Raw genomic sequence first — 17,137 nt, 5'->3', positions numbered from 1 at the left:
TTGACATCCAAGAACATAGAAAAAAAAAAACAATAGAAGGATACTCACCCACATTCTATACTTAATCCCTTATTTAGCGATTGTATACACCTATTATGCTGGATTTTAAGCACAATTTTTAAGCACTGGGGTTAAGGGTGTCATCATGAAAAAAAATCTTGAAAGCACTACTTTAGGCTATGGTAAAGTTTAAGGGCGATTGCACTACTTGCCTTTTACATGTGAATATGTCACAATGATACAGGTGAACTTCCTCAACAACAGTATTGTTTGAATTAATGTAAAAAATGTTAAACTATTGTTAACGTTTACCAAAGAAGGCACTACTGTTTATTCTGCCATCTAATTCAGATGGCACACATTCATATATGAGGCTTTTGAACAAGTGCCCTCTCTCAAAAGGAATACAGTTATAATTATATAATTTCTTTTTTAAATAAGAAATTGTGATCTTTAATTTTGCATGCTTCAAGTTACCTCCACCCCACCTCCAGCTTCCCACCTCTGTTATAGAAAATGGTGTCAAAAATATCAATATTTTTCCAAATGTTGAATGAAAATTGGAAGTTTCAGTATTACCATGACATGAGTGGATAGCCAGTGACACTAGTAAATGATGACCTGGTGGTATGAATATTCTAGTCAACTTAGTTTTCCTTCAGGAATGCTGCATGAATGAGTACATTAATGAATATGTCTAAAAAATCATAAAGTGATCTCTATATTGAAATAAATCTATTACTACTTACTATATGAACCTGTTAATTGATCTTGGTACATCTTGAACAGTTACTTGCTGTATAAACCTTTTCCAACTAGTGCTGGACTGATAAAAAAAAAATGGTAACTTCAACATTGACCTCGGTACCAAAACTGATACTGAAGCAAGTACTGGATATCTCCCTAGGCTCCCAGTGCTTCGTCCTGTCCCACGACCTGCACACATGAGTTCCTCCCTTTTCCACTATACTCTGCATATTAAAACAAGGAGCTAGGGTGGATTTCAATGGATAGGTCTGCTGGGAGAATCAAGTGTGCTAAAATAAAAATATATTTGTAGAGCAGGTCTGTAATGGTTTCAGTTGCCCCCTTGGAGTTTAGAACATGACATACGTGTATATTATCGAAGACTGGGGGGTGAAGGTGGATTGTGTCACCTTGTAATTCTGATCCATGTTGATACTTTACAAAGACCTAAATAGTCCATGAATGAGACCCAAGAAAAAAAATTAAAACTTAAAAAATAAAAGCACACATTTACTTCACTTTGAACACATCACCTCTGGTTAAATGTCATGGTGGATTGACATGAACATACAAGGCCACCAAATCTCCAATAATTTATTCTAGCTACTTCTAAGAAATTCTCTAACACTCACGGCCAAGTTGAGAAAAATAATCAGTCCAGCATTTTCTGATTCAGTTTCTCTCTCTGGGTTGTCTCCCAATAAATGGACTCTCCTCCAACAGAAGAAGCCTAAGACAATTTCACATGCCCAAACCACCACAACTGGCTACTCAATATAAGAAACAGTGATTATAACCCTAAGTTCTTCGTATAAGGCAGAGATTAAGAACCCATCAAGACCCATGGTCTCTGATGTACAAACAAACAAGTTCCACCAGACATACATTTAATTGGGGCACTGTAAAAGTAAAATTCAGCGCCAATACTAAGAGTGCCAGAGAGCAGACTCAATTTTGGCTCTCTAATGAAAACACCATTAACAGACACTTAAACTTGAACCCAGCATATGCAGACTTAAAAGGAACATCCAAATAAAAAAAACTTTGACCAACACCTTCTGAACCCACTTTATTAACACTAGAATTACCAGAGCCTACGAAAAAACTCGTAAATCCGTCCCACCTTAAATCGCTTCTTAAAACCGTTCTCACCTCTCCACCAGCGTCTTTTGTTAATCTAAATGTGCTGATAAAAGAAAAGCTGCAAGTAGCCGGCTATTCCATCCCCCCACTGACTTAGAACGTGCACAAACCTCTCCCAGCTCATGCCTTGATTGATTTTCTGGGAGTGAAGCGGAGTTTTAGAGTGGAAATAATAGATCATTATTTGGAACACATGCATTTCATTTCTGTTCCGTTTCTACAGTAATCCGTGTAAACACATTGTTAAAACAGAAACGTTTTTTATATTCTAGTAGATGACAAAATGTAGGCATAAACTATATAATGTATGAAGCCTGAAGGCCAAATATCAAAAGAAATATTTTTGCAGAAGGTACAAACCTAACACAACGCTTTTATTCAAAAATATAACTGCAGAAACAAAAAGCCGCCTTAACATGCGACTTTGACAATTGATTATTATGATTTCTTCCGTGGCGCAATTGACTCAGCTACCGACTGGGAATCAAAAGGTCGCGAGTTCGATCCTACACCTCTCCATTTTGAGAAGTAAACTACCCTTAGTCTTACTATTATGGAATAAAAACATACATTTGATTTCAGTCTGTAAAATCTAGAGTAATTTATGATACTTGTAAAGGTTAGCTTTGTTTTTTTTAATCAGTTATTATCTCGGCCGCGTTCACAAGCCCAAATACACCCCACCCCGCATCTGATACTGCTGTTTTCACATAGACGTGCTGTAACACAGGTAAACTCAGCTCCCTTCTACATCGGAACAAGAATGCACATACCATTGCTTGCATACTAAAGTGTCAGCAGGCACTTTTCGTGGCATTACACACAGTTTTGCGCATGCCCTCTGCACACTACTTGTGACTTTCGGCTTTAGGAAGTAAGTAAATAAAGGTAAATTGTGTCATAAAATGAATTCTTCAAAACGTCTCTCTTTTTTTAAAATGTGCGTTGATCATCGCCAGCATGTTGTAGCATACGGCATCTGGCTACCTGCATGTTCTTGTGTGCAGTGAATAAGAGACAAATATATAGTCTGACTGAGAGAATCAGACTGAAAAAAAGCAAACATTTAGAAATGCCATACTTTTACAGCTGATCGGACGCTGTTTGTTTTCAAATAATATTGCATTTGTGCGATGATGTTTTTACATATATTGTCTCTTTCTTTTAGGTGTGTAATAGAAACCACAGCATAGAGAGAAATGCAATTATTTGAAAACGAACAGCGTTAATTATTTGGCACGAACATGCTCAAAAAATACACGTGTAATGCCACAAAAAGTGCATGCAGACATGTCCGTGCCAAATAAATAACATTCGACGTTTTGAAGAAATCATTTTATGACACGATTTACCTTTATTTATTTACTTAATTCCTAAAGCCTAAAGTCACAAGTAGTGTGCAGAGGGTATGCTCAAAACTGTGTGTAATGCCACGAAAAGTGCCTGCTGAAACTTTAGTATGCAAGCAATGGTATGTGCATTCTTGCTCCGATGTAGAAGGGAGCTGAGTTTACTTCTGTTACAGCGTGTCTATGTGAAAACAGCAGTATCAGATGCGGGGGTGGGGTGTATTAAGGCTCGTGAATGCGGCCAAGATAATAAAACTGACAAAAACAACAAAAAAAAAAAACAAAGCTACGCTTTACAAGTATCATAAATTACTCTAGCTGTTACAGACAAAAATGAAATGTATGTTTTTATCCCAAAATAGTAAGACTAAGAGCAGTTTACTTCTCAAAATGGAGAGGTGCAGAATCGAACTCACGACCTTTTGAATCCCAGTCGGTAGCTGAGTCAATTGCGCCACGGAAGAAGTCATAACAAACAAGTGTCAAAGTCGCTTGTTAAGGCGGCTTTTTGCTTCTGTAGCTATATTTTTTGAATAAAAGCACAATTGTTGTCTTAGATTTGTACCTTCTGTGAAAATATTTCTTTTGATATTTGGACTTCAGGCTTCATACATTATATAGTTTATGCCTACATTTTGTCATCTACTACTAGAATATAAAAAACGTTTCTGCTTTAACAATGTGTTTACACAGATTACTGTAGAAACGGAGCAGACATGAAATTCGTGTGTTCCAAACAACAATCTATTATTTCCACTCTAAAACTCCACTTCACTCCTAGAAAATCAATCAAGGCAAGAGCTGGGAGAAGTTTGTGCACGTTCTAAGTCGGTGGGGGGATGGAACAGCCGGCTGCTTTGCAGCCTGATTTTTATCAGCACATTTAGATGACAAAAGACGCTGGTGGAGAGCTGTGAACGATTTTAAGAAGTTTATTTAAGGTGGGACGGATTTACGAGTTTTTTCGTAGGCTCTGGTAATTCTAGTGTTAATTAACCCCCCTTCACCTGATGTATATTGTCTTTGATTCTTGTATATATAATTATTTTTCTCGGATGACAACACCTGGTAGGTTGTCAAAAGAGATACCTAACTCATTTTCTCCCTTTGTGAGCTCTGGATAAAATATAAATATTATTTATATATATATACACATATATATATATATATATATATACACACATATATATATATACACACATATATATATATATATACACACATATATATACATATATACATATACATATATATACATATATACATATATACACACACACACACACATCATAGAATCAGAATGCGATCAGACCTATGAATAACATATACAAACACACACATTATATTTATATATATATATATATATATATATATATATACATACATATTTACACACACATACATATAAATCACATTTGAGCTATAGCACGTCTTTATGTGAAAACAGCAGTGTCAGATGGGGAGGGGGGGATCGTGAATGCGACTGAGAGAATGGAACTGAATTAAAAAAAAAAAAAAAAAGCTAACCTTTACAATTACTATGCATTTACACTGGCTCTTACAGACTGACTAAAATCAAATGTATGTTTTTATTCTAAAATAGTACACTACATGCAATATTATTTGAAAACAAACAGCGTCAGATCAGGTTTGAATACACGCGGACGCTGTTACAGAAGGCGTCAGCTTATTCAGTGCAACAGTTTCCATGCACAGTACCTGCAATATTATTTGAAAACGAACAGCGCCAGATCGGGTTTGAATATGCGCCGTTTTCAAATAATATTGCATTCGTGCGATGATGTTTTTACATATATAGTCTCTTTCATTCATCTTGCGGTTTGTAATCAGTGACTGCGTGTTTTTTCCCCGATCTTGCCAGTTCGCACATGCTGCTGTATGGTGGTGTTTCTTTTGTACTCCAGGACACGCAGAGGACAGAATAGTACAGAGCAGTAAGTTCAGCGCTATATGCAATCAGACAGACAGACAGGCAGAGAAGGCACTAGATATATAAATAAACAGGAAAGGCACTTTACAATAAATATATAAAAAACAGCTAAGGGGATAGATATATAGATAGATAGGAAGGAAAGGCACTATATGATAGGCAGACAGGGAAGCTCCTATATAATAATAAAATTACTGTTATTACTATATAGATAGCCAGGGAGTTCAGGCAGGCAGAACGGCGAAGATTAAAAATAAATAAGTTTTCTCTGCAGTGGGGAATCGAACTTGGATCTCTTGAAGTACAGCATGTCTGGTGCGCTGTAAGTGAAGAAATCTTACCACTACGCCACAGAAGCAGTTGTTAAATTCTTGAACCTTTTATGAAAGTGTTTATTTGATCTTTGGCCTTCAGGTTTCACACATTTTATAGTTTATGCCTACATTTTGTAACATTTTTCTGTTTCTGTTTTAACATTGTGTTTACACAGATTACTGTAGAAACGGAACACACATGAAATGCGTGTTCCAAATGCTCCAAATAACAATGTATTATTTCCACTCTAAAACTCCACTTCACTCCCAGATAATCGAGGCATGAGCTGGGAGAAGTTTGTGCACGTTCTAAGTCGGTGGGGGGGATGGAATAGCTGGCTGCTTGCAGTTTGTTTATATCGGCACATTTACAGGACAAAGGAGGCTGGTGGAGAGGTGAGAACGGTTTTAAGAAGCAATTTAAGGTGGGGCGGATCTACGAGTTTTTTTGTAGACTCTGGTAATTCTAGTGTTAAACCTGGGCTAGAATCTAACACACATTTTTGGAAGCCAGAAAGGATAGAATGATGAATAATGCTCAAAGGGAAGGGATAAATAATTGAAGTAGTCATTCATACAACATAAAAACAATTTAGGGTTTCAGCTCAACCTATAAGATGTAACAGAGTTGCTACAATTTACAAGGTAATTGAATGAATTAATTAGATTACACAGAGGCACTTTTTTTTTTTTAATAAAGACAAGGCTGCCACAATGGCCTACTTTAAATGGATTTATTCAAAAAGAGGAACAGTTAATTGTTTATAAATGAACCTACAGACAGAAAAACAATATCAGGCCCACTCACTACAACAGCTACACTGTGAAAAAACATTTGCTGTCAAGCAATCATATTAAAACTAAGAAAGATTTACCATACCACATAGTGCAACTGCACAAGCAAACTACAAACCTCATACTTTGCCTTGCACTTTCTCAACCTGACACCTACCAACTAAAATATTTAAGAAGAATTCCATAAAAGGCCTTGACTAATAGCACAGTAAATTTTCCCAGCAGTCTCATGGAGAGTCACTGCAGAGAGAAGAAAAAAAAAAAAAAAAAAAGTTACTAGTCCACTTAACTATTACTACTGCCACAACAGCTAACCTGATATTCGTTGCCAACTAACAATTTTGAACCCTGTCCCAAACTACAGAATGATCTACTATACTTATCAATATTGTGGAAATCCCATTGGTCTCAGCAATTAAATCAAAACTCAGGTCACATTATTATACCTTAGCATACTTTTTTTGAGTTCCTGCAGAAACCGTATACATGCCTTACTTACTATATTAGCTAAATTGCCTAAACAGGCAAATAATTATTCCTTTCTCTCCTTTGTACCATCCTCTTTATGGCAACAATGACAGCATTTGACCTACTTTTGGTGCCAATATGGCAAGTGTGAACAAGACTGTACAATATTGTACAGTACAATAAATTACCTAAGGCAAATTCAACTAATCACAGGTTTAAAGCTTGAATTTACACATAGATTCCCACATTGCTTTAACACTCTTCTAGTTAGCTGTTCAGGAAGCTCCTCGCATATCGTATGAAGTTTAAGTAGACAAAGAAAATCATGATAATCCTTATCACTCCTCCTCTCCTTATCATCAAATTAAATTGTACTTCAATCTTCTCCTCTGCCTCTTCAATTTAAATTGTACTTGAAAACCTCCAGCTACAGCAAGCAAAACTATTTGTCTTAAGGTAAAAAAAAAAATGCTTTCTAAATGCCTTTTATTTATAAGTTTAAAAATTTACTGGTATGACAACACTGTTGCCTTTAATGTGTAGGAAACTGCATACAGTGGAAATAAGGAAAACTTTGTTAACCTTAACATGTTTTATTATTTATCAGGAATAAACCCTGGTTCTCTACAAGTCACACTTTTCTGGTTCATACTAGCACGGTATAGGAGACAAGGGTTGCATTGCTTGTGGTTTTATTGATTTTTTGTATCCTGAAACTTTATTTTATGTTTTTGTATTTGTAATTTCTAATCAGCTTAAGCATGCTTTATACATGTACAAATAACCAAAAATTTAATTGGCAGCTCCTAACCTTAAAACCAATAGTCTAATATAACTATAACCTTCCTAACATAACAGCTATTTGACACCTGCATACAATACTTTCACACAGAATGTTATTGGAGAAAGAGTTGAAAGATTTTTTTTTTTTTCTTTTTTCATTTGCCATTTTACTACTAGAGGACTTCACTACATTAAATACAAATGACCATAAAAAATATTAACATAAACAGGTAAAGTTAAATAAGGTACTGCGGGTAAACAAATCCGAGCCTTCAATTCAATGCATAAAATTTAAATTGAGCAATTTGCCTGTATAATTATCAATAATTTTGTAAATTTGTCCCCTGTGAAGCTTAGACACTCAATTGATGATCCATGCATTGGGGTACCTGGTGAGAATAAGCAGTAGATGTTTCATCCAATTCAGTCCTTGTCCCTCGTGGCAAAAATGTCAAGCACACCTTGAAATCAGTGACATTTCACGATCAGAGCTTTCACAGAAATCAACACAAGACCATGCCCTTCTCTATGGATCAGTGCAAGATCCGAATTCCATTCTCCAAATAAAAAAAGCAAGCAAGGAACCCACAAGAATGCACATTTCTGAGTTCATTCACAGATGACAACTGTGCACGCAATGCTTATTTTCATATTGTACAATAGAAGCACTACCTAATAAATAATCTACAAATGACAGCATAATGCTAGATACCAACTACACCATGATTACATCAGACAGTGCACTTCACTCAAATTTGGCAAACTGAGACACAGCCTTCCTCTTTGTTATAAAACCTGAAATGCTATCTGGCACATGAGTTTTTAGTATACCTGATGTCAATGTCTTGCATATTTTGTGAACTTGCTTCACCATATCAACAAAACAAGATTTTTTTTAATATGTTGCATAACCCATATAGCTGGGAGTAATGGTGAAAAAAATAAATAAATAAATCATGTTCTTGTGGAGAAGATAAAGATAATGAAGATTCAATCTGAAAAGGACCCAAAGGAGACCAATTCTAGGCAACAGCAACAATTGTTAAAGAAAGAAAAAAAAAAAAAATTGAAAAAAGTAAAAAAATTTCTTCAAATATATTGCATAATATATATATATATATATATATAATTCACTAAGGCAAGACACCCATGGAAAGGCAAGACAACCATGAAAAGCACGCCGAAAGGAGCGTGGATTCACTAAGCCCCCGACAAGTGAGACACCTATGGCGCACGCAGGAAGGAGCCACGCCCACCAACTCCAAGACCATTGGATATGACAACTCGCAAGGCCACGCCCACCAACTCGGACGCGACGACACAGAAAAAATGCCGTCATTTATATTCGTCTGTCGTAGAGGCCACATGCAGTGCAGGTCAGGTTAATGTCATGTGCATGTCATGCACCTCCGAGCTACGTTGACTGTTCATAGAGGCATGTTTCTCGCGGAGTTGAATCGCCATATGCAGCGTGTGAAACGGTTTGCGAGGGGTATCCCATGGAATCCTTAAAACAATCCTTTACAACTGAGGTTAAAGCACAATGAAGTAAGCAGTCTTTAAAAAACGAGTTTTCGGTTACGGCGCACGACTGTGTGCACCATAGCAAACTGTTTTACATGCTACATACAGCAATTCGCATCCGCGACAAACATGCATCTTCTTTGATGCTCCTACACTTTGCTCACACCCCCCTCCCACCTCGCTACTACCGTGGTTGGGTGCCTTGGTGGATTATATATAGAAAGGCAGCCAAAACGGCACAAAATTAAAAGTCTAGAGTTCCATCTTTTCATTCACTTTCTGTTGTATCCTCAAACCCTCCCTTTTTAGACAACTGTGTCTTTCCAGAAGTGTTCAACCATCAATAAATAATTATGCGGCGTTTGTTATGCCGCGGGTTCACTATTGTGTTGTATGTTGCTCTCTCCAGAGTTCCATCTTTTCATTCGCTTACTGTTGTATTCTCACACCAACCCGTTTTAGACAACCGTGTCTTTCCAGAAGTGTTTAGCATTCAATAAATAATTATGCATGACATTGAGCGTGTGTCTACCTGGCGTGGGTAAGCCGTTGAACACCATTCGGGCTGCAAACCGTGGAATTCCCACTAAGTGTGACTCATACGCTCCCACTGGTTGCGTCCCAACGCTTTGTACACACCCCACTCCCACCTCGCTACTACCATGGTCGGGTGTCTTGGTGGATTATATATAGAAAAGCAGCCGAAACCGCACAGAGCAATGAAAAGTCTACGTCAGTCACAGGTACATCTGTACTGTGTAAAGACGACGACTCAAGTGACGAGTTGGAGGTGGGCACATGAGCGGGCAGTGCATACTGAACGAGAAATCAGCAGACTAGCATGACGGACGGAGCTGAATGGATGTCCTTCTCTCCTCCTGTTCCACACCCCGCGCCGTGCACCCCCATCCCTCCATCTGGCAGGAGAAGGCGCGAGGACGGTCCGCCAGTTTTCAGTCACGGACAATTATGTGTTGGTTCATTCCGCGCATTGTTACAATGTTGCTTTTCTTGCTGATTTATTACATTACCGATTTTTCAAATGTTAATTTTCTCCCTGTGCTTAAAAATCATTAAAAAACCGGCCTGATTATGTGGCGTATGGTACGCCGCGGGTTGGCTAGTATTTATTATTTCACACTCTCAATAAATGAAAAGTGCGTGCATTTGTTTCTAAAATACTATTAATTACTTCCAAAACACTTGTAAAAGACAAACAGGAAAGGCACATTCCTAAAATATTATGTGTAAGAATTGAAGACAAGATTTTAGACTAATGAAAAAGGGGAAAAGGCAGATCATCAATTCAATAAGTCACTCCGATGAGGCTTTGAGTTCACTCTTTATGTAGGAGCTGATAATTAGTCTTATGTAGCAATACCTTAACAAAGGCTTTTTTTGGTTTTCATAACACTGATAAAACATCAGTAGATAGATTATTCATCTCTGTGCAGTAAAGCATATTGACTTGATGGTAGACTTACTAATTAATATGAAGGATTCACAGGTCATACTAAACATGTAATATAAGGAGAAATGTGCCTCAGTTAAGCCACCTTAGACCACTCCAATGTGATGCATTCATTTTGCACATTTTGATCAAGCAACAGGATAACAGACATGTGGATTATATGACACAAGTAATGTGAGATTTATTTCTCTTTTTTCCATGGATGTTTTTCTATGGCACTGACAACCCTTGAGTTCTGTTATGTCATAAAATTCTCTCTATCCATTTTGACTGAACACATGATTTTTTTTTTTTTTGGACCACCACTACAAAGTACTTGGGGAAAGTAACATATCAAAAAACACAGCATATATATTTAATGGGTAGAGAATTCATGTAATTCAACACATTAAAAACATCCAAACAAGACAACACACTAAAAGTGATTAAGTATAAAGAAATAGCTGTTCGTGAAACACACAATTTCAGACATAATTGTGTAAAGACGAACAATAATATTCCCTGATTTAGTAACTACAAGTACTCATATGGTGCTAAAATACATAAGACTTCTTTTTTCAAAACTAAAAGTTAAACCAGGTACTTAATACATGTACATTATAGAAATAAGGAAATATAAAAATAAATCACTTACCTGAATCTCATATAAATGCGCAATATGAAACTGTACTGCAAAAAAAAAGAAGAAAAACTGTTAAGTCAAGTAATTTCATGCTATGACAACTATGAAACTTTAAGCATTAAACCTGAAATTTTAGACTAAACAAATAAGTTATAAGGGACATTGATAAAAATACATATTGTCACGCTTGGGTCATAGATTTGCACAGAAACAGAGGAAGTTATAGAGACAGGAGCATTATTCAAACACTGCAAACAAAAATGATGTCTTTTCAAAAGTGTAAATGTGCTCCTTGACAGGACAGAGATGACAGTTCCACCTCACAATTAAAAGAATGCAAACATATCTTCCTCTTCAGAAGAGTGCACGTCAGGAGCAGGGAATGTCAGCGAGAGAGAGAGAGAAGCAATCAAAAGCTGATAGGTGCTGTTCAGGCTTTTAAGTATGCAGAGTACTGTGCGGAAAGCATATCGAGCGAGAGAGCAGCCGCAATTAAGCCTAGAAAGTAAGGGAGCAATGTGAAGTTTGTCTGTCAGCGTTTTTAGGAGGGGTTTTCCGAGAAGTGTCCGTATCCTCTAGGGGAGCAATCAGCCCCTCAGCAAACAATATGTTCCACATATAAATACATAAATACATAAAAATAAAATACAAAGTTGATTGAATAACTCACTCATTAACAAAAATATTATTTCTCATTTAGTGAAATTTGTCAGGATAGCAACATCTAGATCAGTAAGTATTCGCTAAGGAAGGACATTTCGACATCAACAATTAAGGGTTATAGATGCCCTGAGAGAAAGCTGGTGCAGAAGGGAGGAGGCAAGGTAGACAGGATGCCCCGTAGTGGAGCAAGGAAAACAGCGAACCAGGGGCAGATCTCTATAGTTGAGCATAGGGAGCAGGAGTGATTCAAATTTGCAGCCTGTAAATGTTATTGCTGTCTGTACCAAGTTAAAATAAAACAAAATACAGTAATCATACTTTACTGTCTGGCTGTGGGTGTGGCAAAACGGTAAATAAACATTTGGGCAAACAACTGATGAAATGTAATAAATGCTTGAGTGAACAAAGTAAAAAAAAATGAACATCATAAAACATCTAATTAGTAGGTAAAAACACACACTGAAAATTCATTCATTATTCTTCCTGATTACCCTGTTCAATTCAAAAGAATTGTTTCCTATAAAATCTTACTTTGCAATGATCACCAAAAAAAGCTGGTCAGTCTGAAAGATAACCAGAAAACGTTTATCACCTCTTGGCATAGTAATTGTCTTTACTTATTTGGTTCAGAAAGAAAAACTAAAGAAAGAAAACTGGGACTCTGTTTCACTGCTTTTTAAGTGTTATTACTAAACGTGGAAAAAAAACATGACTTTACAAGGACAATTTAACATGTCGGGAACAACTCACCAGAAGCTGTTTAAAAAGGAAACTACTGCTGTATCACATTTTGAATGAATAAACTGTCATAACTGTTGCTTGTACCAATTAGCTTCTGAGTGGAAGATGGAAATAAAACCAAAGGAAAGCCATCAAGTATAAAAGTTGAGTGGAAAAAGAAAGAAAATGTAAAACAACTGGATGTCTTTGATAGTACTGTGGAGAAATGGGGAATTTACATATGTCGAGGGGGTGGAATAATATTGCCTCACAAACAAAACTATGAGAAAGGTGGCTGTTGCGAGTGTAATGGGAATGAAGACATGTAAGTTGCTGCACAGATTAATTGCACCATTATAACTGTTTAGATATTACAAGCGCAATTAAGATAAAAGTGAACTATTGCTGCACTATACTACCGACTTACGTAGGCTCTCCAAAAGTAGTCAGGTTGGTGAGGTTTTATCTGATGTGCTACAGGACAGGTTTATTTGCGGCTGTGTCTCTTGATGGAGAGAGACCGGACAATGTCTCATACACCGGAAACACTGTAGTTGTATCAATGGAAACAGTTGAAAAAGATGCAGTAGCACTGCAAAGAGAAATAAAGGCAGAGAGCAATATCCATAAAGTGGCAACTAAATATAGTGGTTGTGCAAACTGCATGTTTCAGAAGTGGAAAAAAGGTTACATGATCCTACGGAATGCTGCTTCAAAGAAAAACAGTGTAAAACGATCTACATGAGAAAAAACAGAAAAGATACCGGATTCTGCACAAGTTTAATGAAACTGATTTACATGACTTTGATAGTAAACGGTTCAGCAAGTTTAGAAATTTGCTCTCTTAACTCTTAAACCGCCTATAGTAGGTTCCCAATGCAATATGCCAGCACACTGGAGCGGAGTATATTCGGCAAAGAACATTCGCTGAATTCCGCAACCAGCCCTCTTCTACGCGGTGATGTGCTGGGGAGGCAGCATAAAGAAGGACGCTTCATGCTTGGACAAACTGGTGAGGAAGGCAGGCTCTATTGTAGGCATGAAGCTGTACAGTTTGACATCCGTGGCAGAGAGACGGGCGCTGAGCAGGCTCCTGTCAATCATGGACAATCCATTCCATCCACTAAACAGTATCATCTCCTGACAAAGGAGAAGCTTCAGTGACAGACTTATGTCACTGCCCTGCTCCACTGACAGACTGAGGAGACTGTTCCTCCCCCCACACTATGACGTTAACATTATACAAAGTTACTGTCTGTTTTTACCTGCATTTTTATCACTCTTTAATTTAATATTGTTTTTTATCAGTATGCTGCTGCTGGAGTATGTGAATTTCCCCATGGGATTAATAAAGTATCTATCTACAAATTTGGAATAACCATAAAGCTTTCTCTCCAAATAGCGATGATCCATTAAGATTGGGTTTTGAATCGGACACACTGTGGTATAGCGGGTCCACGGCAAAGGTGAAAAAGCCAACTTTTTTAATAATCTGCACACTGGCGGCTTATAGATTGTGGTCAGTGCGGTTCTCGGACGCAACATGCTGCGACCGTTTCCTCTTTTAAGTACACAGGTGAGGAATCGTCCACATCCGTAATTGATGCCGGGAGCTGCTCATCGCCACGTCCCCATTATATATAGTAGGAGCGTGAGTGCAAAGGAAGAAAAAAATGGAAAGAACCGAGGTTAGAGAAAAAAGAATTGGAAGCTGAAAGCTGGGGCACGCGTGAGAGAGAGAGAGAGAGAGAGAGAGCAGGCTTGTTGGTAAGGGTTGGCAGCTGAAAAGGAGGAGCGTTTGGTTGGCACTCGGGGGCAGAAAGTAGCAGCCGCTCCTGCTGAGCACTTGCGAGGAGCAAGAATGACTGGAAAGTGGTTGTCTCACTGTATAAGGCCGAGGAGGGTAGCAGGAGTCCGAGGCTCGGGAGATACAGTCCCAGCGTGAGCACCCTGGTCAATGGGGAACCTGTCTCATGGATCCCTACAGAGCCAGGGATTGAACGGCTTCCAGACCAGTAGAGGAAGAAGTTCAGCTGCAAGTAGGGCAACTCCCCTGGTGCATAGCCCGGATGGAAGAAGCAGGGGAGCCTTCAGCAGAAGTCGTCGTCACCGGGTTTTGTTTAAAAGGACTGCTTCCAGCCATTGTTTTAAAACTTGTTTTATCTCGATTTATTTATTAAATTTTAACCTCCACTTTGTTTTATTCTTTTAATGGATTATTTATTTGAAGCACTGCACTATTTATTTTGAACACGGTTTTTAGTTTTGTTGTTTTTAATAAAAGCAATGTCTGCACTATGCACCTTTCCCCTTGCTTCATTGTGTCCTCACTGTCCAGCTCATCCTGTTACATTTCCAACAGTCTCAGGTTCAAGATCTCCCAAAAAGGAGATGGGAGGATGGAGTGAGAACCTGCATCGTTACAAATGGTGGCAGTAGTGGGATGAGCTGGCAGTGGGGGCGGAAGAGCAGCAGACAGAGCAGCAAGTGAGATAGGTGCCAGACTTAAAAAGAACCCATGGACCCAAGCCGATAGAGGATATTTTAAAGGACTGAGCTTTTTAATGAACATTTTATTTTTGCTTTTATTTATTATTTTACTGCAGTGGTAGTGTGGCCGAGCCGTGGACCTGGGCCACCCGTTGCACAGGGTTGGTAGTGGTATGGAGCCATACCGAGCAACTTGGGGGATTAAGGGGGGAGGAATGTGGTTTAGCAGGTCCACAGCTCAGATGAAAAGGCCAGTTTTTAAATAAATAATCGCCGCACTTGCGGCTTATACGGGGGTGTGGTAGTATGGCTGGAGCAGTTCTCAGACGCAACATGTTTGCCGGCAGACGTGTGAAAACTAAGTACTTTGTTGTACATACTGGAAGCTCAACATAAAGGTGCACAAAAACTTTCAGCTGTATAGCTATCTGTACACTGAAACAAACTTTTTCTCTTTCATTCTTGCCATTAAACAAAAATCGCAACTGCAGTATGGAGAAGGGAAATAATTGAGCTGTCTGAGATTTCACAGGAAATACATCTGCACTACAATGTGCATACAGCCTGTTCAAGGACACACCCAGAAATGTTCATGTTTTTGATAAAACAAATTCTACTTTTTTTTTCAAGATACCATTAAAATGATTGAAAAATACAGCCAAAAAATCTTTAGTTTCACTAATAGCTATTACAGTTTAATTTATTCACATAACAGTGCAAAACCCCATTTCAAAAGTCATTCCTTCAAAGTCTTAATGGTCAATCTAGTGATGCTCATATTCTGTCTTCTTGGTAAGCATATTAGGGACATTTTGTTTGTATTTTTGGTTGTAATTAAGATAAGCCTTGTAATTTATTTAAGCTAACTTTTGTCAGTAACATTTATATACAGATGCATATTTATTATGGTTAATTTTTAATGACAATTTGTTACTAAACCAACTGTAAAAATGAAAAAGAACAATACTACAGGGGCCGTAAAGTCTTTAAAAGGCTAGTTATGCAGGAAATTTATATAAAATAGTTATAAAAGGAAAATAAATATCGAAATTGGAATTGGTCAACTCTAATTACACAGAACAGAAGACTGGCAACATCCTTAAAACATGATCAAAGAATGAAACTATGAAGAGCTTTAAATATAATTTAACTCTCCTTTCACAGAAATTCAGGCTCTGAACTGCTAACCCAAGAAATAAGTGTCACTGTTTCTGGCAGCTTATTTGGCAATGGACCTGCAAAAAGTCATAATTAATGCACTATGAACTCTGAACAGCAGCAAAATATTTTTGAATGTTGTCCTCACTTGTTGAAATCTGATGAACCAAAGACAAGCATTCCAGACTGACAAATCATGTGTCAAAGAAAATTAAGGAATGTAGTGCTTAAATGGTAATTTCACATCCAGATTTTAAACCAGAAAAACTTCTGTTCAGTCAGGAAGCAGATTGTTTTTGCAAGTAAACAAATTAAAAATAGGTGAAACACTTTTGTAAAAGGATGCAAAATTCTTTAAAGTAAACAGACACATTAATAACAATTAATATATTTATTTTTAACTTATTTATTAAATTTTGCTATATCGACTGTTGAAGGATGTGCTGAAATTTATACATTCCAAAAACTTCTGCAACAAGTGATCACACATTTTCTGTTAAATTAGCAAGTTTTATTTAAGAAACATTTGCTACAAGGAATACCAACAACAAAGAAATGCATTAGGGCTGGATTTATGATCTGTGATCAAAAGCAAGGAAATGCATTGTAGCATGTCAGCATACTGTATGCAAGTGGAGGTGACTGTGTGCCCGCCCCTCACTACCTCCACTCATTCTCAATAGCAAGTCTGCTTGCACTGCTACGTACACAACAGGAGGCTGTCCCTCGTCAACACACCAGGTGCCTTCCTGCCGTGATAGCGTGTACAGCGCTGTGCAGAAGAGCTCATCATAACCTTTTGTCTTCACCCTTCAACAATGTCTCTGAAACACAAATCTGATGCAAGTGCTGGTGATACAGTAAAGAGAAAAACCATCACCATGGAAAATAAAGTAGAGATAATAAAAAGGTCAGAGAGAGATGAAACTACAGGTGCTG

The 17,137-nt window shown here is 37.7% G+C and overlaps 1 protein-coding gene across 7 annotated transcripts in view; it reads right to left on the bottom strand.

Annotated features, from left to right (window-relative positions):
• Nucleotides 1-17,137, bottom strand: part of kdm6a (lysine (K)-specific demethylase 6A) — a 548,877-nt gene that overhangs the window by 233,784 nt on the left and 297,956 nt on the right. For all 7 annotated transcript variants that reach the window (XM_039745157.1, XM_039745151.1, XM_039745155.1 and 4 more), the window contains one exon: nt 11,180-11,214. In XM_039745157.1, the coding sequence (XP_039601091.1) occupies nt 11,180-11,214 (35 nt within the window). The remainder of the gene's footprint in view (nt 1-11,179; nt 11,215-17,137) is intronic.

The sequence above is a fragment of the Polypterus senegalus genome, chromosome 2 (genome assembly GCF_016835505.1).
Source record: "Polypterus senegalus isolate Bchr_013 chromosome 2, ASM1683550v1, whole genome shotgun sequence".
In the NCBI taxonomy this organism is placed as follows: Eukaryota; Metazoa; Chordata; class Cladistia; order Polypteriformes; family Polypteridae; genus Polypterus; species Polypterus senegalus.
This window is presented reverse-complemented; position numbering and strand designations above follow the sequence as displayed.